The sequence below is a fragment of the Psammomys obesus genome, unplaced genomic scaffold, assembly GCF_907164565.1.
Source record: "Psammomys obesus unplaced genomic scaffold, mPsaObe1.curated_primary_1811, whole genome shotgun sequence".
Classification (NCBI taxonomy): domain Eukaryota; kingdom Metazoa; phylum Chordata; class Mammalia; order Rodentia; family Muridae; genus Psammomys; species Psammomys obesus.
In genome coordinates this window covers 20,333,437-20,351,652 of record NW_026596051.1, presented here as the reverse complement: position 1 = coordinate 20,351,652, position 18,216 = coordinate 20,333,437, and the positions used below count along the sequence as shown (strand labels likewise).

The following is an 18,216-nucleotide window of genomic DNA, read 5'->3' as shown; positions in this document are numbered from 1 at the left end:
CAGCCTCCTTGGCCTTGGACCCACACAGTGCTCAGCTAATCCTAGAGAAATCATCACCATGACAGACAGAGGTTGTTTGGCATTGGAGGGCTAACTGCTGACCTCCCTTTCCTAGTGTACTCCTGGCCAGGGCTCATCAGTGACAGAAAACTGTGTGTCTGATAGCTGAATGTGACAGCACCCCATGCTCTCTCTAGGTATGGGGACAGCTTACCCTGGGGAGGTAGGGAGGGGACTCTGCTCCTTTGGCTGCTCCACTTTGATACCTCCCCCTCCCTGGCAGCACCCCCAGGGAGATGTAGCACAGTACACACTTCTATCAGGAGTCTATTCCTGTATCTTCACGGTCAGCTTCCTTCTCCATAGTCCTACCCTGCATCCCATCTGCTTATGGCACTAAGGTCACCGTCTATACATCGTCTGCCTGAATGCCCTGAAGCAGGAGCCAGTAGGAGACCAAAGAGACCCAGCTCCAGTGTTCCCTAGCCTCCCAGAGTCACGGGAAGATGAATGGGCCCACAGGGAGAGAAACCACATTCAACTCAGCGACTCCTTGGCCCATAACAAGCAAAGCCGGGCCTCCCCAAGGACCTGCCTTGTGGCTAGGGGGAGGGGCACGCTTCCTCACTGGCTTTGGCTAGGCGCCAGGGGAAGTCCTGGCTTGCTGACAACTGACTGATAAATTATTTTCTGCCGCAGTTGCTGGGCTAGTCTGTTTGCCAGACTCTCCAGAGGCCTAGGCAGAGGGGTGGCTGCCTCCAGCTCCTGCCTGGCTTTCAACATCCTTGACGCAAGCCCTGTGCTGATGCTGGGGCATCTAATAACTTATAGCTGACTGAGGGTGTGGCAGGATTCCTTGTGCCTTTTCAAAGGGCTGAGCTCTGCAGGCCTGGGAGAAGGCCAGAGTCTACCAGCATCCGTTACAACAGTGCTCAGAAGTCAGAGCACAAAGCAGCCCTGACTGGAGACCTTCAGTGCACCCCAAAAGGGAATGCTTGTGGCACTTTCTGGTTTACAAGTATTTTGCATTTAGTATGTAATCACCATGGTGAGCGGCAGTGATCACTCTGGATCGACCTATCTGGGTTGCCTCTCACCCAGAATCTGAGCAGTGGCTGGAGGGGACCTGAGGTGACAGGATGACGCCTTGTGTCTTAGCCTCGCAGGACCATTTTGGAGACCAGAGGTGGCACCACCACTCCCACAGGATGATCTGTCCCTGGCCTGCACCTCAGGTGCACATCCTCTCTCCATCACAGTCTCCATATCCAGACTGTTGACATTAATGATGCAGATCCAAGACAATGCTACAGGAGAAGCAGAAGCCCTCACCCAGCTCTGTAGGGTACCTCATCATTAGAAATGATGGTTGACATGCCAAATGGGATTTCACTTTAATTGGTAACTTTATTCATTTGGGAGATGAGGTCTTACTAGCCTGGAACTTGCTATATAGACCAGCCTGGCCTTGAACTCAGAAAGATCGGCCTGCCTCTGCCTCCCTAATGCTGAGATCAAAGGGGTGGGGTACCACACCCAGATCAACAGCTAAATTTAAGGAAAACAACTGTGAAATGCTCCCACAAAAGTGCTCTCCTATCTGGAAGGAATCTCGGGGTCCCCAAGCAAAGAGGAAGAACACTTTTCATATGTCTTTCCCAGCACTGCAGCAGCAGACAGTGGTTGCCTAGCTACCATGACAGCCAGATGACTGAATGAGATGTGGGCCACTGATAGCCTCTTTAGGATATAACATTGGCATGGTTCCTCTCCCAAGCCCCCAGCCAGGACAAGTGGCCACGGCTCTGTGAGCTTTGCTTGTGTTTCAATGGCTCCCATTTCTCCTGGAAACCAAACCCGCTGGCTCCTAGGTCCATGTTGTGTTTGGTCTCATGAAATGCTAATATTGGGGAAGGCAAGGAAAGGGCAAACAGGAGTTCTCTGTTCATTCCCTCTCACACTGAAAACCAAAAGGCATTAATCTAAGCCCACAGTCTCTGCCGACATCCTGAGGTGCCTCCATTTCTTGTCTGTGTCCTTGTCCTCCCTTCCAGGAGGGAACATAGTAGGGAAGGGAGATCTAACCTTCCCTTCAAGAGGGGAAAAAACACCTGGTGGAAGAGCCTGGATCAGGGCTTGGGACAAAGATCAAGGACCCCTCCCAGGGCAGCCTGCCATGCTTCATCCTGGATAGTGACTGTACAGCTGGCTAAGAGATAGTGGCCTGGTCCTTCTAGAAAACCCTTCTGTCACTGCCTTTGCATCTACCAAAGCTGAACTGCAACATCTGCAATGTGCTCCAACACCTTCCCAGCTCCAACCACAACCACAAGCCTTTAGGCCAGAGACAAAAGCACTCCCCACTCACCAAGGGCTGAGAGCAAGACCGATTTCTTAAAGTGCTCTCGGAAGGCTCTGCTTCAAATATTTATGGAGGCTGTGAAGTGGCCCCAGAGAGCCAGCGGCCCTGTCAACTTTACGCCTGCTGCAGTGATTTATCAGCTTGGGAACTGCTGCATACACACTGCCTGAGTGCTTGGTGGGAAGCCAGCATCCTCCAGGAGGTGCAGAGAGGCGAGAGGCTGCTGGCAAGGAAGGGAGAGTGGGATATTTTGCCTCTGCCCCCTTGACATGATGGGGAAAGCTCTGCTTTTCCACTGCTGAGCACTGTCGAGAATGCAGGCTGAGCCCAGAGATGGAGACAGCTGGAGAGGAGAAAACAAAAGTAGGTCTCTGTGTCCTTTGATTATGGTTCTGAGGTGCACACCTCTTATCAGAGGAAGATGCAACAATGACGACTTAATGCTTACCAAGCACTTTCTGTGCTGACATCAAAGTCTGACCACATGCTTACTTCCTCCTATGACAGTTCTAAGAGGCCAACTCACAGCCAAGGAAATAGAGATGGGGACCAGCTGGGTTGTCATACATTGCCATTAAGCAAGTACTGACATATAGGCATTGGGCTGGTGGCAGAATGGAAGCAAAGGCTTTTGTTCTCAATGACAGGAAAACACACCCTTCACACTGGAAAGCTCTGTGTCTCCTGCATGATAGTCTCATGCCAGTGTCCCCATGTTCCCCCCCAAAATGTGCACCACCTCCCCTCTTCTGGATCCTCTCTAGTTTTGAAGACCCCAGACATCTTATGTAAGTGTGTGTGGCTATGATGCTGCTGGTTCCACATCACTCAGGTCATGTGACTTCATCCTTAACCCAGTCTGTAAGCCTGCCATCAGCCTGGGCATAAGACAATCAGTATCAGCATCTCACTTCTGAAAACATGTTTTCTTCCAGCACTCACAGGAAGGTCCAACTACAATAGCACAGCAGCAAGAAGCCCATCTGCCTCTCCAGCCTTCCCCCAGATGTGGCCATGTGTCCACCTTCCAGCCTGAACAGCAGACTAGAGCCATCCCTCCATCCACCAGGGATGGGGATGGGGAGCAGCCAACGGGGCTGCTGTTGGCCCAGTCTGGCGCTTATGAATGTCTTTCCTGCACTGGAAACAAATACTTTATACATATGGGGTCATCAAATTGCCCCACAACCCTGATATGCAAAAGTACCACCTTCATGCTTAAAATAAAAACTATAAAGATGGAGGTAGATGAGATCTCACAAGAATCAAGATGGAAAAGAGCAAACCTTACACTGAGACGCTGTGAGGGAGGGCGGTTCTCTCTGTTCTTTCATCGTTTTGTGGGACCTGTGGGTTCCCTGCAAATACAGGGTGCCGCGAGGCTGGTTTTCCTTCTCATGACCACATCGGGCAGTACCACTTCCATTTTACACAGAAGGAAATGAATATACAAACACATGAAGAGCTTTGCTCAGCATCACACTGACTCAACAGGGTCAGGGGTGGGGTTTGAACTCAGGTCAGCCAGGCCCCAGATTTAATCAGTTATGTAATTTGTCTGCAGAAGCTGCAGAGTGTCTAGTGAGCACTTGTTCAGGTACTTCATAGTAGAAACAACTAGAAAATCCAGACAAACTGTGGGTAAAATATATTGGTTAGCTAGGATCTGCAAAGGATCAAGGCTGTGAAGCTTTGTGGGAATGACACTGACAGCAGGGGGAAGGTTCTCTGTGCAGTCCAGTGGTGTGTCAGTGCCTTCCCCTCAGTGGCAGTTGGTAGGAGACCCAGGCAACTGTGAGGGTGGGATGCTGGACAGGGATCTCATCACCTGTGGGACACCAGGAACCATGGGAGAGGACTGTGAGGAGCCTGTAGGTTTTGTGCCCAGAGGTGAGTGTGAGCATCAGATGTCAGGCAGAGCTGCTGTGGCTTCATTGTCTTTGAATCAGCCCTGGGTGAGAAAGGTACTGGCCAGCCCATCATAGCAAGGGAAGTTCTCTCTGGGGCAGGGATCCCCAGCAGAACCTAAGATCAGGGCCCGGGTCTCCACACAGGCGGCCAGCACTCAAGACAAGTAACAAGACACAGCACACGGCTTCACCAGAAACAGAGGCTGAAAAGCAGATAATAGATACTGAGTTACATTTGAGTTCTTAAACTGGTGGGCTTTACTGGGGTTATTATGTGTCCGTGTGTGTGTGCAAGCCTCTCTCCCCCTCTCTCTCTTCCTGTGTGTATGTGTGTGTACATGAGAGTGTATTTACTTTCAATCAAAACCATAATTCAGAAGTGAGGAAAGGTGTGTGCTTACCTTTGGGGAACCAGGTGGAGCCGTCTGCGATGTCCACTCAGTCCCTGGAGGGGACCAGGACTCCACACCCCACAGTCTTTGAAGGACACTATCTGTTTCAGAATTAAGTAGATAGTCCTGAGCTGGAAGAGAGAATCCTCAATCATACCTCAGGCCAGGCATACATCTTTAAAATCAACAGGTCCTAAACTTTATCGTAATGTTCCCACTTTCTTTTTTTTTAATTTTTTATTTAACTTTTATTAGTTACACTTTATTCATTTTGTATCCCCCCATAATCCCGTCCCTCCTCCCCTCCCAGTCCCCCCCTCCCCCCCCTTTCTGCATGCATGCCAAGTCCACTGATAGGGGAGGTTCTCCTCTCCTTCTTTCTGATCTTAGTCTATCAGTTCTCATCAGAAGTGGCTGCATTGTCAGGGTTCTAGGTTATCTCCATGAATAGTCCTTGGTTGGAGTATGAGTCTCTGGGAAGTTCCCTGTGTTCAAATTTTCTTGTTCTGTTGCTCTCCCACTTTCTTGCTATCCACAAATTTTCCCATATGGCTATCTCTGTGACAGAGGCTTTCTTGGTGGGTGCCTTTGAGTTCTCTGAGTTACCACACTTAGTAATAGCGTTATCATGGTCTTGGGGTTACCCCAGGCCACTACCTGTCTGCCTGTTTCCCTGCTAGCTGCCAGGCCTCCAGGATGGGGCTGCCTCCTGGATTCCCTCTGCTGGCTTCCACATCTTGTATGTACCCCCTCCAGGGGGTGCCAGGTAGCCTCCAAAAACCCAATACAAACAGCCCCATGAATGATAAAGCATTTCCTGCATTTGACAAGTGAGAGAGGCTGAGCTTGGAGAAGGCATACTGCTAGAAAACCAGTGGTAGAGTGGAGCCAGCTAGAATTCACAGCTCTCCGCTGTAGAAACGGGTGCCAGCTCAGGCTAGAGGGGCATCAGTGAAGGTACAGGCAGCAGCCCCATCCGCACAAGAAGAGCCTTTCTTCTCATGTACTGATGCCCGGCTACGTGCCAGGCCCTGCACAAGACCATCATAGTATCTTCATTTTGAAAACAGTCTGCAGGACAGAGAGAGAGAGAGAGACTGAGGAACTCATCCATGATCACAGTGCTGGCGAGAACAGAATCTAGTAGACAAGCCACAGGGAAAAAAACAGACCTGGAGGGTGCCCAGTACGTCTGTGAATGCAACCTCCACATGCCCTCAGAGTCAGCCCCATGCTGCTAGTGAGTGGCACTTAAGGACTTCCGGCCTGAGGAGAGGAGAGTCTGTCTGGTCCCCCAGCACCTTAGTTTCACTATTACAATAAAGATAACAGAACAACAAACCCACTCATGTTCCTCTTCCTGAGTAACCACAGTTAATATTTTCTTCATCTCTTAGCCTGCCTTGCTGGCCACATGTGGATGTGTGTGCGTGATAGCGCTGACAGCTCTACCACCTTTAAATTTAATGAAATACGATCACATTGCCCTACAGCATGGCATCCTCAGCCACTTTGGTGGCCATGTTACATTCTGCAGAGGACATGAGTCAACTCACAACAATGAAGGCATGGGCTGAACACAACTGTCCCATGAGCTTATTCCTAATAGATGGAAATTACTTATATGAGTGTCCTGGGTTGGCAAATGGATGTAGTGGTTCATAATGAAAAAAAAAATGGAGCTGAGGAATTTGAGGCTCTTCTTGTTTTGTTGTGGTGTGTTCTGACATGTGAGGTGGTAAGACAGGTCTCCCTCAGAAGGAGAGGGAGAAATAGGCAGTCCCCTGAATGGTACAAACTTGCCATCAGGCAGTTTGCACCCACCCCACCGGACCCTGGCTTTTGCTGAACACACAGAAATGTTTCTGGCAGGTGCACTAACCTCCTCCTCTGGCTGCTGTCCTGTTGGAGCTCACATCCAGGTGGTGGCCTGTCTGGAAGGAAGGAGATCTCAGTAGAACAAGGTGAAAAGGTCCCCCGGTAGCCACCCTGTGCAGCTGAGCTCACCCTCGCCGGAAGTTGGCTGTGATGATGTGTCTTCTTCATCCCCTCCTCAGCCACCATGTAGGTGACCCAGATCAGATCTGCTCAAGTGTACCACATGCCAGGGACAATTAAATTTCCTTCACTCAACCTCCATGCACAGATAGCGACAAGCGTCCCTTTGAAATGCATTAAGGGAAAATTTAAGGGAAGTTGGGGCATCTGGTACTGCCAGGGGCCACTGATTCATCGTTCAGTGTTGCTGGATGGCGCTCTAGCCCCTACATGGTCTGAATGAGAATTGTCTCCCATGGGCTTGTGTGTTTGAGCACTTGATCCCTAGTTGATGGGGCTCCTTGCTGGAGGATGTATGTCACTTGGGACAGGCTTTGAGGTTTTACAGCCTCACCCCATTTCCTGCTCCTTCTTTCTTCTTCCTGTTTATGGATGAAAATGTGATAAGCCAGCTTCCCTCTGCTGCCTCCATGATGCTGTCATGCCTTCCGCTTCATGATAGACTCTATCACTGTGGAACTGTGAGCCAAGATAGACCCTTTCCTTTGGGATAGTCTATCATAGCAACATAAGGTAACTACTGCAGATTCTCAAAGAGCATCCTGGGGAACAGGAAACCATACTGACTCAAGGGACAGGTGGCTTAGAGGTCCAACAGCATGTCCTTTGGAATCAGAGGACCTTCCTGTGCAGGTGACCATGTCTAAACAGAAGATAGAATGCAGCACATCCCAGGAACAGCAGTACATTCACTCAGAAACCCTGGGCTGGGACCACCCTTCCCTCTACTGAGCCGACTCTAGGCTAGAGTCTGGGTGAGGCTACCAGGAGTATGTGACACTTGAAGCAGGCTACATCTGGGATGAGCTCCAGCTTCTTTGGTATCCAGGCTTCCAAAATGGAGACAACATAGGCTCATGAAATTTTTTTTTAAAAAAGAGAGAGAGAGCCTTAGTTTTACTTGTTAAAGTCAACAACTTAAGTCCAAGCAAAATCCAGGAGATATAAGCCAGGCTAGAGGAGGACGGCAAAAGACACAGAGGGGCTGTCAATCTCCCTGAGGCAGGCCCAATCAAGATGAGTTAGAATTTCAGTGAGAAGTCTGCCTTGCCCTTTTTTCTTCCTCCACCTAAAACCTGGGAAATGTCAAGACCTTGAAATTCCCAGTCATAGCCACAGTGAAAGCTGGTTGAGCTGATACCCACCATCACCACACCAAGACACCTGATGCTATGTACAGCCTAATGCAAGCCCATCAGCAATGCATAGCCTAATGCAAGCCCATCAGCAATATACAGCCTAATGCAAGTCCATCAGCCAGCAGGCAGCCCTCTAAATTGTCAGCCAAAGCCCAAAGGCCTCCATCAGGACTCCCATCTGTGTTCCCGGAAGCAACAGCTACTGTCCATAAAGCCAAATGCTCTGGACCAGCTTCCAGTCCAGCTACCAGCGGGAAGGGCTGCTACCACTACCACTGAAGAACTTAGTTTTCCTCTCCAGACACTACTTGGCCACCAGGGTCCTCAGAGCTGGCTCAGAACACAATGCTAGAGGAACAGAGGGCTACACAATAGCCAGACTCTCAGACCCCAGCCTAATGACACGCTTAGGGACTCGTCTCTTTAGAGACTCAGCTCTCTGGTCCTGCACCAGCACTTCACCTTCCCAGCCCTGGAAGCTAACGGAGCCTGTGCAAACACCCTGAGCTGCAGTCCAGCCACACCTCCTCTGTGGGAGTGCTCTCAGGATGGGCCAGGAGCCAGGAAAAGCACCAGGGGAGTATTCTTAGCCTTCTCTACATATCACAGTAGTTTTCATTCCTTATGCTAGGACAGACACACGCACATTGAAGACTGCTTTTCCGGTGACAAGAGGGACTGCCTTGGTGGGTGCCAGACCCCAGCTACGACCACCAACTACTCGCCACCTACCCATTCCTGCAGTGGCCATTACTGTGGCCATGTGCAGACCCTGTCACATAGGCAAGTCAGTCAGCATGGAAGGGGCTGAATTAGAAAGCTCCGTGAGGACGCAGGTCTTTGGACAGGTGAAGACCTTCTTGGAGTCTCCTTTTGTCATCTGAGTAGAGGAGAATTGTGCCATTCTTGTGGGATAATAGACACTCTGCAAGCACTTGGAACGTCACCTACACACAGTCAGCAGACAGAACATGTGTCCTCTCATAGGTCAAAGGGCTGGAAGAGGTGGCAGAGTTGGGATGTGACCCTGGACCCGTTTTCAGCCTCTTGCCTACAGGGGACAGGTTAACTCATCCTAGCTTTTCAGAAGCTCTGCTGAGCAGACTGTGCAGTTCCCATTGTCAGAGAACAGAGATCAGGGGACTCAGGGCCATACTGTACCTCCAGCCTGGTCTGATCCCTGTGAGGGCTAACTGTTCTCCTGCCCCTTTGGTTGGCTCGCTGTGTGTTTTGGCCTACTTGGTTCTCCCACAGATCCATGACTCAAAGTGGTAGAAACTCTATCAACCGTCATGGAAAGGAAATGCCACAGCAGGCTGAGGCAGTTTCCAGAGCACACAGCAGAGGGGTGAACACTCTCAGGTTAGAGTCAGAGTCACCTGTGCTGGTTGTTTTGTTTTATTTTGTTTGTTTGTTTGTTTTATCAACTTCACACAAACCTACAAAGAAGGGATCTCAACTTTGGAGTTTTCTCCATCAGACTGGCCTGTGGCCATGTCTGTGAAGAACTGTCTTGATTGTGGATGTGACAGGGCCCAGCCCACTGTGGGCAGTGTCACCCCTGGCCAGGTCCTGAGCTGTGTAAGAAAGCAAGCTGAGCATGAGACAGAGAGAACCAGTAATCAGCACCCTGTTCCATAATCTCTGTTTCCCAGCTGCAGCCCCAAGTTCCTGTCTTGGTTTCCTTGATGATGGTCTGTGATCTGGGAGCCAAATAAACCCTTTTGTTACCCAAATGGCTTGATGTCATAACATTTTTAACAGCAACAGACACAAAACTAAGACATCTTCAAAGCTGGCGATAGTCCCGAGCTGATGAAGGAGCAGAATCAGGGCTGGGACACGGAACAGAGAGTGCAGAGGGAAAGAGGTTGACAATTGGGGGCAGTTATGTCTGCTGTATGGCCTCCTCAGGCCAAGAGGAAGCATCCCAGGCCCAGAGAATCTTCTCACAGATGGAGGCCTCAGCCTGGAGCAATTTAACACCCACCCCCATCCCACACACTCCAGTTCTCTTCTAGCTCCCACATGACCTTCTGACAACAGATGGTAACTGACCAACACAGTGAATTTGCCCCTCTAAGCACTGCAAGGGAAAATGTGCTGACTTTTTTGGTGTGCTCATCTACCTAGAGTATGCCAAGCCACACGATAGTTCTGTTTCCCAGAGGTAATTGATTAGGCTCTAATGTACACATCAGCCCCTTTGAGTTCAGTTATTGGAAACCAGCCTATCCCACCCCAGTGTTCATGTTGAAATCAATACCTCCTGCCTCAGTCCTGCTTCATCACAATTATTAAGAACCAACTGTGTCCCAGAGATTGTCATAATCACTTCAACTTTCCCTCTCTCCCTCCCTCTCTCTCTTCTTCCTTTCCTGCTTCTTCTTTGTCTCTTCTACAACCCACAGAAAAAAAGCAGCGCTAGCCATGGCATCCTGTGCTGTGGATTTGAGCTCTAGCCCTACACCAAGTTGCTGCACCTTTAGCAGCCCTGTGGCCTCCAGTTTCCACCTCCTCAGCTGCATGGCGATTTGGATCATAGACACTTGAAGATTGCAAGGAGCTGAAAAGGTCAACCCCTGTACATCCAGGAACAACCCCAAGGCCATATCCCTGGAAAAGAGCTCTGGCTAAATTTACCTCTCGAGCCCCACACCGTCAGTAGCCGGCCTAGTCTCAGAGGCAGATCTGACTCAAACAGAGGAATAGGTGTGTGGGCAGACATGGCTGACACTGTTAGGTTCCACAAGCTACTGTTCCGAGCCAAGCAGGGCTTTGGGAGCCCTCTATCAGGATCAGAAGAATGAGCACTCAGCACCACTCTCCATCACCAGGACTTCTGAACTTTTCACCCTCAATTTCTTTTTCCATTGACTTTTAGTAGAGAAGATTCTCCCCCGTTGGGCTCATTATCTTTGTGTGGGTGTGGTGCTGTGTATAGCACCCAGGGTTTCATCCATGCTAGGCAAGCACTCTGACCACCTCACTGTACATCCAGTTGATTCATGATCTTGTGTTTCAAGAAGTGTTTCGCTGGGCAGATTCTGTGTCAGACAATGGGGAGGCAGACATCTAGGGAAAGGCTCTAGCCTCACAAAGGAGTATCAACAAATGCCCTCAACAACGTAGCAAGAATCCCCTGTGTGTGTGCTGTCATGCATGCCCAGGTGCAGTGGAGGGCAGAAGGGTATGAGGGGAATTGTAGCCATTGGGATTTAGACCAGTTACTAAGGACAGACACTCAGAACCTTGAGGGCTGGACAGGAGGCTGCCAGTGGACCAAGCATCCTGGCAGAAGGGGCTATGCGTTCCGAAGTATGGATGATGAGGATATCTGGTGACACAGCATGATGAGGCTTATGTGGCACATTTGTGTCTATCCCCCCCCCCCAGGGTCATAAGCACTTCAGAGGGAAAGGACCCCCAGCATTCTTCATAGCACCCTGAATGCAGGTACCGCCTAGAGAAGGAACAGGAAGGTGTGAGGGCTGGGTTACTAAACAAAACAGTACGGGGGGAGGGGCAGGGGGCCTTGCTGGGTCCACCCATGGTCCCTACATGTAAGGACAGGGTTGTCTATGCTTACCTCTGGGGCTCCTGGGGTCAGGAAGGTGGCGGTATACTCAGCCAGTGCCACATCGTCAAGCATGTTCTGAGCCAGCTCAAAGAGCAGGTGCTTCTTGGGCTCGTGTCTCGGCAGCTCCTGCAGCAGGTGCTCAATCAGGCGGTTCCTCTCCTGGCACTTGTGGACCAGAGAAGCCAGCTTGGCCTGGAAAGTGAGGAGGGGGGGTAAGCCCCATGGTATAGGCTGAGCTGGGGGCCAACGCATTTCCGTCACCCTGACACCAGGACCTCAGGGCTCCATGCTACCTTCCTTATAGACCCCAGGCTCATAGGAGTAGGGAGGGCAGAATGTAACTCAGGCTCTACCGTGGCCCTGCGCTATGACTGAGCTCCTCTCCACACCTCAACTCACCAATCCGTACAACACTGTGAGGGGAGCCAGAAACCACCCGGGAGAGCCCCGCCTTTTCATTTGGCTTCACTCTACTAATGTACAGAGTACTGGGGTCCTCCTTCGGATGAGGGGGGTTTGTCAAAACATGAACTTAAGAGGGAGAACCCCCTCATGGTCCCTCTCATGGTTTCTTGCACTGTCCTGTCTATGGTATCCCAGACGGCACCCTAGAGTCTCAGTGGGAATACTCAGCTTCCATCATATCAACACCAGTGGTTCTCAACCTGTGAGTCATGACCCTTCTTGGGGGGGAGGGTCAGACAACCCTTCCACTGGGGTCACCTAAGACTATTAGAAAACACGGGGTTTGTGTTACAATTCAAAACAGTAGCAAAATTATGATTATGAAGTATCAACTGAATAATGTTACGGTTGGGGTCAGCACAACATGAGGGACTGTGTTAAAGGGCCGCAGCCTTAGGAAGGTTGAGAACCACAGGCCAACACAAAGGTGAGGCTCAGACAGATGGGAGAAGAAATGGTTCGTATTCCTGACATAACAGCTAAGGAAATTGAGCCCAGAGGAGAAGGCAGAAAGCAGGTGTGTCCCATATATATATAAATATGGATAGGTAGGGCACCTTCCTGAGGAAACGTGCTAGAGTAAATGCAGTCACGGGGAGGTGGGAGACACAGAAAGAATTGGAATAAAAAGGGCAAGTGAAGAGGAAGAGAAGAAAAGGGCAGAGGAAAAGATGAGAGACAGGGAGGAAGGGAATGTGAGCACCAAGCGGCAGCCTCCAAGCCTGCCTCCCTTCCCAGGCTGCACGGAGGAGAAAGTCGGACACAGCCTGTGGGGTCAGGACACGTGCCACACAGGCTAGTAGTCTCACACATGTGAGAAGCCAGATGAAGAAGGTATGTGGAACACAGTTCCTGCAGGTATTACGTGACGTCTGTCCCCGGCCCTCTTGGGTATGTTCATGAAATGCTAAGCACTGAATATGAAACAGCGACATGGCAGCGTGTTACCTTCAGAGGACCCATGGCCAGGCGTGATTCTTGCTGCTGTTCCCAAAGCTCCTCGAGCTGAAAGGAGAAGCAAGCATGTGACTGAGCCTTGTGGGATAAGGGAGGGGAGGGTGGCGAGCGCTGGCCTGCTGTAACCTTTCCCTGTGTGGGGATGGGGTGCTGGGCAACAGTTGTCCCTGATCTCCAACATGGAGCCACAAAGACACAACCTAGTGTGAAAGTTGGGTCCCTGAGCCAGACATAATCTTGGCTTGGCTGCCTCCCTGTAACCTGTAAATCATTTATTCTCCCTGCTAAGTGTCTTCTGTGCAGTGGGGTTCCATGACTGTCCACTCCACATTGAGGGTCATAACAAGGCCTCACTGATAATAAACCACCTAGACCCAGGCATGGTCCTGGGTCAATAAACATTAGCTACTGTTACCACTCGGGGCAGACTAGCAACATGGATTCTGTTCCTGGTGGGAGGCTGGTGACGTGCCAGCCGTCAGCTCTGGCACCCAACACACAGAATGCGGCAGAAGTGCCCCCTGAGCTGGCCTCGGCTCCTGATAAGACAGACCAAGTGTAGGGCCTGACACAGTGAAGAGAGGGGCTGGGGAACAGGCACCAGGCACTTGTGTGGGGCCACCTCAGACTTTCCACATCAGCCCAGCATCCACCAAGTGACCCCACTACTGTTCAGCCGGATCCAGATCGTCTGAATTCTTGTCTCATAAAATATACAAAGCGGGAATTTCATAGCTATCCCCTCACACTCTCTTGTCTGTTGCAACCTAAAGAAGCCCTTCATCCTTGCCCCTGACTGGTTCTTACCTATCATTTTTTTTCTCCTCAATATTACACACTCACATGAATCAGGGTGTGTGTGCACAGACACGTGAAAATCTGCTACATGGAGAGTGTCACATCCTGTTTGGTAATTGAATAGAAAACCCTTGAGATGTTTTCAAGCAAAACAACTGGCCCCATCTCTTTAAAGTTATGTATGTTCTCTCCCCATGCAGCTGTGGCATGATGTATTTGAGCCATTCTCTGTTGATGGGAATACGTAAGACTGGTCTGTTTCTTTGCGTCACAAACAGTATTTCTGTTCATCTCTTTGGTGTAACTTCCCAGGACTGATCAAAAGGTGGATTCCAACTTCAAGTGAACTAACTTGTATTCAGATGGGACTCAATGTATGCAGGCTTTGAGGCGACCTCTCTAGGCTTCAGTTTGGAAAATAGCTTCAGTGTGTCCCCGTGAAATGAGTACAGGACATTGAAATTAAAAAGTGATTGCCTACCCCTATATGGGACATGTGTATCACACACCCCCTCTTCCCAGACTTGGGATTGTTGTGGAAGAGGGAACAGAAGGAGCTTAAGAGCCAGAGGTGGTAGGACTACAAACGAATAGTGTTTCAGGGACACATCAGGCCAGCTGTACATAGGAACTCAGTGCTTCTGACAGCACGCACCAGACCTGCGTTAGCTCAAGTCACACTGAATTCCCAAATGGAGACGGGAGGTGGGCATGGGGTCCCACCCCTAGGCAAGGAGCTATTGGCACTTGATAGCTGCTGGGAGAGGGAGTGTCAGTTTTCTTTAAGAGTGTAGACCCTGGTAAGTGCATCACACTGTGGTGGGAGGCCACACATCTGAGAGGAAATGGGCGGCACAAACTGTGCTTGATGGATTTAATTTAAAACACAAAGAGAGAGAGAGAGAGAGAGAGTTGTGTGAGTAGAGAAGGGAGGGGTAAGTCTGTAAGGAGTTGGCAGAGGGGTGAAGTTGATCAAAACACACTGTATGAGACTGTCAGATTGTCAAAGAAGTAATAATTGTTTAAGTGGATGAGAAGAGAGTAAAAAAAAAAAGCTGGAAATCAGGAGAAAGCATTTTCAAGCCATGTAGCTTAAAAAATCCTTATTTATAACATTCTGAGGGCTCTTTGGGTTTTCTGTATAAAAGATTATTAACAAGTATCGTGTATCGACTAAAATTAATACAGTAACACTTTCTTCATAAAGGGCTGACACACAAGGAGGAACAAGGTGGAGATTCCCTGTGTCTTTCATCAGGTTTCTTCCTGATTGAAGAGATTGTAGGGCTTGAAGGGATTGAAGTCAGCGTAGCCCACTGCTCTGGCAGGGATTTCCACCATCTCCTGTGAGTGTGCCTATCAAGGTCTGTGGGAGTTTGGCCATGTGTTGGTCCAAATGTCCTCCAAGGTCCTGAGCCAGGCCACTTTGAATCTCTCACTGGCCTTTTATAATCATGTCCACACATTTCCTGCAGAGGAAGGATTGGATTTCCTCTTGAAAATATTTGAAGGTGCCTGTGTTGGCTACTCTTGTGTCAGCTTGACACAAGCTAGAGTTATCTGAAAGGAGAAAATTTCAATTGAGACAATGCCTCCATAAGATCTTGATTAGTGATTGATGGGGGATGGCCTAGCCCATGGTGGATGGCGTTAACCCTGGGCTGGTGGTCCTGGATTCTATAAGAAAGCAGGGGGACTATGTTCCAGGGAACAAGGCAGTAAACAACACTCCTCCATGGATTTTGTAGCTCCTGCCTCCAGGTCCCTGCCCTGTTTGAGTTCTTATCCTGATTTCCTTCAATGATGAACGGTGTGATACGGAAGTATAAGCCAAATAAGCCAAATAAACCCTTTCCTCTCCAACTTGCTTTTCGGTCACAACATTTCATCACAGCAATAGAAATCCTAACTCTTGCCTTTCTTCTTCATATCACTCTATTCTTTAAATCTCTAGCCAACACTTTCAAACTGTTGGCACTCACTCCTTGAGGTCTGGAAACATTTGGAGGTCAAGAATGTGTTGGTTCAGCCTACCTTGCCTTTGAGCTTATCCTGGAGGCCCACTGCCTCATCTCGAGCCGCCTGCAGCTCCCTCACTGTCCAGCCCTGGTCCCTGAGCTGGCACTGTAGGGTCCGCACCTGGTGATGGAGCCGCTGTATGCACAGTTCTGGGTCTTCCTCAGAGGCAGCAGCCTTGGAGTTCTGGAACTGAGAAAAGGAACCACGGGTGAAGTTCTCGGATGATAATGCACCATAACAAACAACCAGTAGCTTTTCTATTGTCTGTCTGTCTGTCTATCCTGTTTTTTTTCTCATAGTAGAAAAAAGAAAGAAAGAGGGATGAGAGACGGATGGAGGGAGGGAGTAAGGAAAGGAGAGAAAGAAAGAGAGAGAATACAGGAACCAAGAACCATTTCAAATTCTATGGCCCAGCCTATTATTGCTACTTTCCATTTCCCAAATGGCCTGCCCTTGGTGCCTCTTTGTGCACACATGAGCATGTGGGTCATGATAACTATCTTAAGAGGGGAAGGGAAGGTAAATGGAACTGCAGAACAACATCCCATAATATTATTCTCAAAAATATGCAAAACAGGATCTATCAACCAGGATCCTGTTTGATCGCTGTCAATGACTATTGCATTGAAACATTGAGAAATGAGTGAAATTTCACACACAAATCAAATCATCAGATGCTCCTGCCATTAAAGCTTTATGACTTTACATAAGGCAGACAATAACAAATTTCCCATGAGCACTGGCTTAAACCGATACCACATCACCTCTTATTCTCTGGTGGAATACCAGGGTAGCGGGTCTCACATGGATACAAGGAGTCAGGCAAAAAGAAGCCTGACCAGCTCTGAGGGAACTGGGGTCAATGGAAGGAATTGTACCTCCCCCAAATGGTCCTGTGTGCTAAATCTTCATTGTTTTACTAACATACATGGACACACATATTCACACATGCATGTGTCTTTTCTTTATACATTTTTAAAGATTAAAAATGTTAATTTATGTGTACGTCTGTGTGGGTGCATGAGAACAGTGCTCAAGGGGGACAGAAGATGGCATTAGATTCCTCGGAGCTGGAGTGATAAGTGGTGTGAGCTGCCTAACATAGAAAATGGAACCTGGGTCTGGAAGAGTAGAAAGTGCTCTTAACCCCTGAACCAGCTCCTTAATCAAAGCTACATATCTTTTTCTTTCCCCTGTCATGTTGCCATGTGCATTTTCCCACTTTTAGTATTGGGGTGACATCTGCAGTTGTGCTGAATTCGGCTATGCTAAGGCTGTCGAGGGATAGACCTTGTCCATGACAGGAACACACCTGTGGGATCTTGAGATCACAGCGGAAGGCTTTCTAAACCCACGGGCAAGGTGTGTTCAATCCTGATCATAGCACTAAGGTAGGTATGGGAATGAGTGGTACGGCTAGCCAGAAATGACTCCTCCACGAAGGACTGGGGAGCTAAGAAACACCCCCGTCCCTTGCTTTACTTCAAACAACCCATTCCCTTCCTATCTTCCACCATTCCACACTTCAGTGGGAGAAGGGGGAGGAGGTCTCAGGATATTTTGAGTGAGGGAGAGAAGAGTGGAGCAGGAGAGGGCAGGATCCATGTGACTGTGACTGATGGGACAGCTCCCTATGACCAGGAACCACAATAGCAGAATGTGATATTTCTCTTAATTAATAGAAATGCACACTGCGTAGGCCTGAGACTCACAGGCTGGGGCCTGTCAGGCACAGATGGGTACTCCTGATGGTTCCATACGATTTAGCTCCAGACTCCAAAACAACATGGCCTTTTGAGAAGTTTGGTGGTTCACTGCTACCTCCTTCCTGCTTCTTGTGGCTTGGACAAAGGCTCTGCCCCATGGGCCCTAAGACAGTGCCCACAGCATGAAGCATGCCTGTTGCTCTGAGTCCACTAGCCTACACAGATGACTGCCTGATGTGATTGGGCTTAGGTACAGCGAGGACTCTGTCCCACAGGAGCTCTGGTTGACAGGGAGAATGACAGACACAGGTCATTCAACCTAACTGACAAAAAGGAGGCCTATCAGCTTTGGGAGCCCTTAGAAGGCTCTGGGCAGAGGCTCTGGCCCCATCCATGCTGTGGCAGCAGACACCATGGTCCATGCTGAGGTAATACTAATCAATGGCATGCACCAGTGACTGTAGAGCTATGAAGAGCTGTGGTTGCTTCGGCTCCTCCACCCTTCGGCCTTAGCCCGGTCTGCAGGGCTGCCCTGACTCAAAGGTCACAGCAGTTCCCAGGTGAAAGCTGGGATGCACAGAAAGGCCAGTGAAGGATGCAGAGACTCGGTCTTAGGTTGTAGTTCAGGGTGCAGCAGGTGGAGGGTAGACAGACACGGCTCCTGCCCCAGAGACTCTCAGCTGTGTCCTTACTATAAGAGTTGTGGGTTCGTGTCCAGTATAACAGGAAGCTATGAGAGGGCCATAGGTCTAACCCTGTGACAGAAAGAGGGACCTTTCTTCACCCACTGTCCTTGATGGTCCCTAAAACCTGTGGACTTCATTTCTGTT

The 18,216-nt window shown here is 49.6% G+C and overlaps 1 protein-coding gene across 2 annotated transcripts in view; it reads right to left on the bottom strand.

The window, feature by feature from the left end:
- CUNH4orf50 (chromosome unknown C4orf50 homolog) overlaps window positions 1–18,216 on the bottom strand; it is an 86,790-nt gene that overhangs the window by 38,423 nt on the left and 30,151 nt on the right. For both annotated transcript variants that reach the window (XM_055623739.1, XM_055623740.1), the window contains 5 exons: window positions 15,696–15,869; window positions 12,855–12,911; window positions 11,451–11,633; window positions 6,547–6,598; window positions 4,674–4,795 (listed from right to left, as the gene is read on the bottom strand). In XM_055623739.1, coding sequence (XP_055479714.1) covers window positions 4,674–4,795; window positions 6,547–6,598; window positions 11,451–11,633; window positions 12,855–12,911; window positions 15,696–15,869 — 588 coding nt within the window. The remainder of the gene's footprint in view (window positions 1–4,673; window positions 4,796–6,546; window positions 6,599–11,450; window positions 11,634–12,854; window positions 12,912–15,695; window positions 15,870–18,216) is intronic.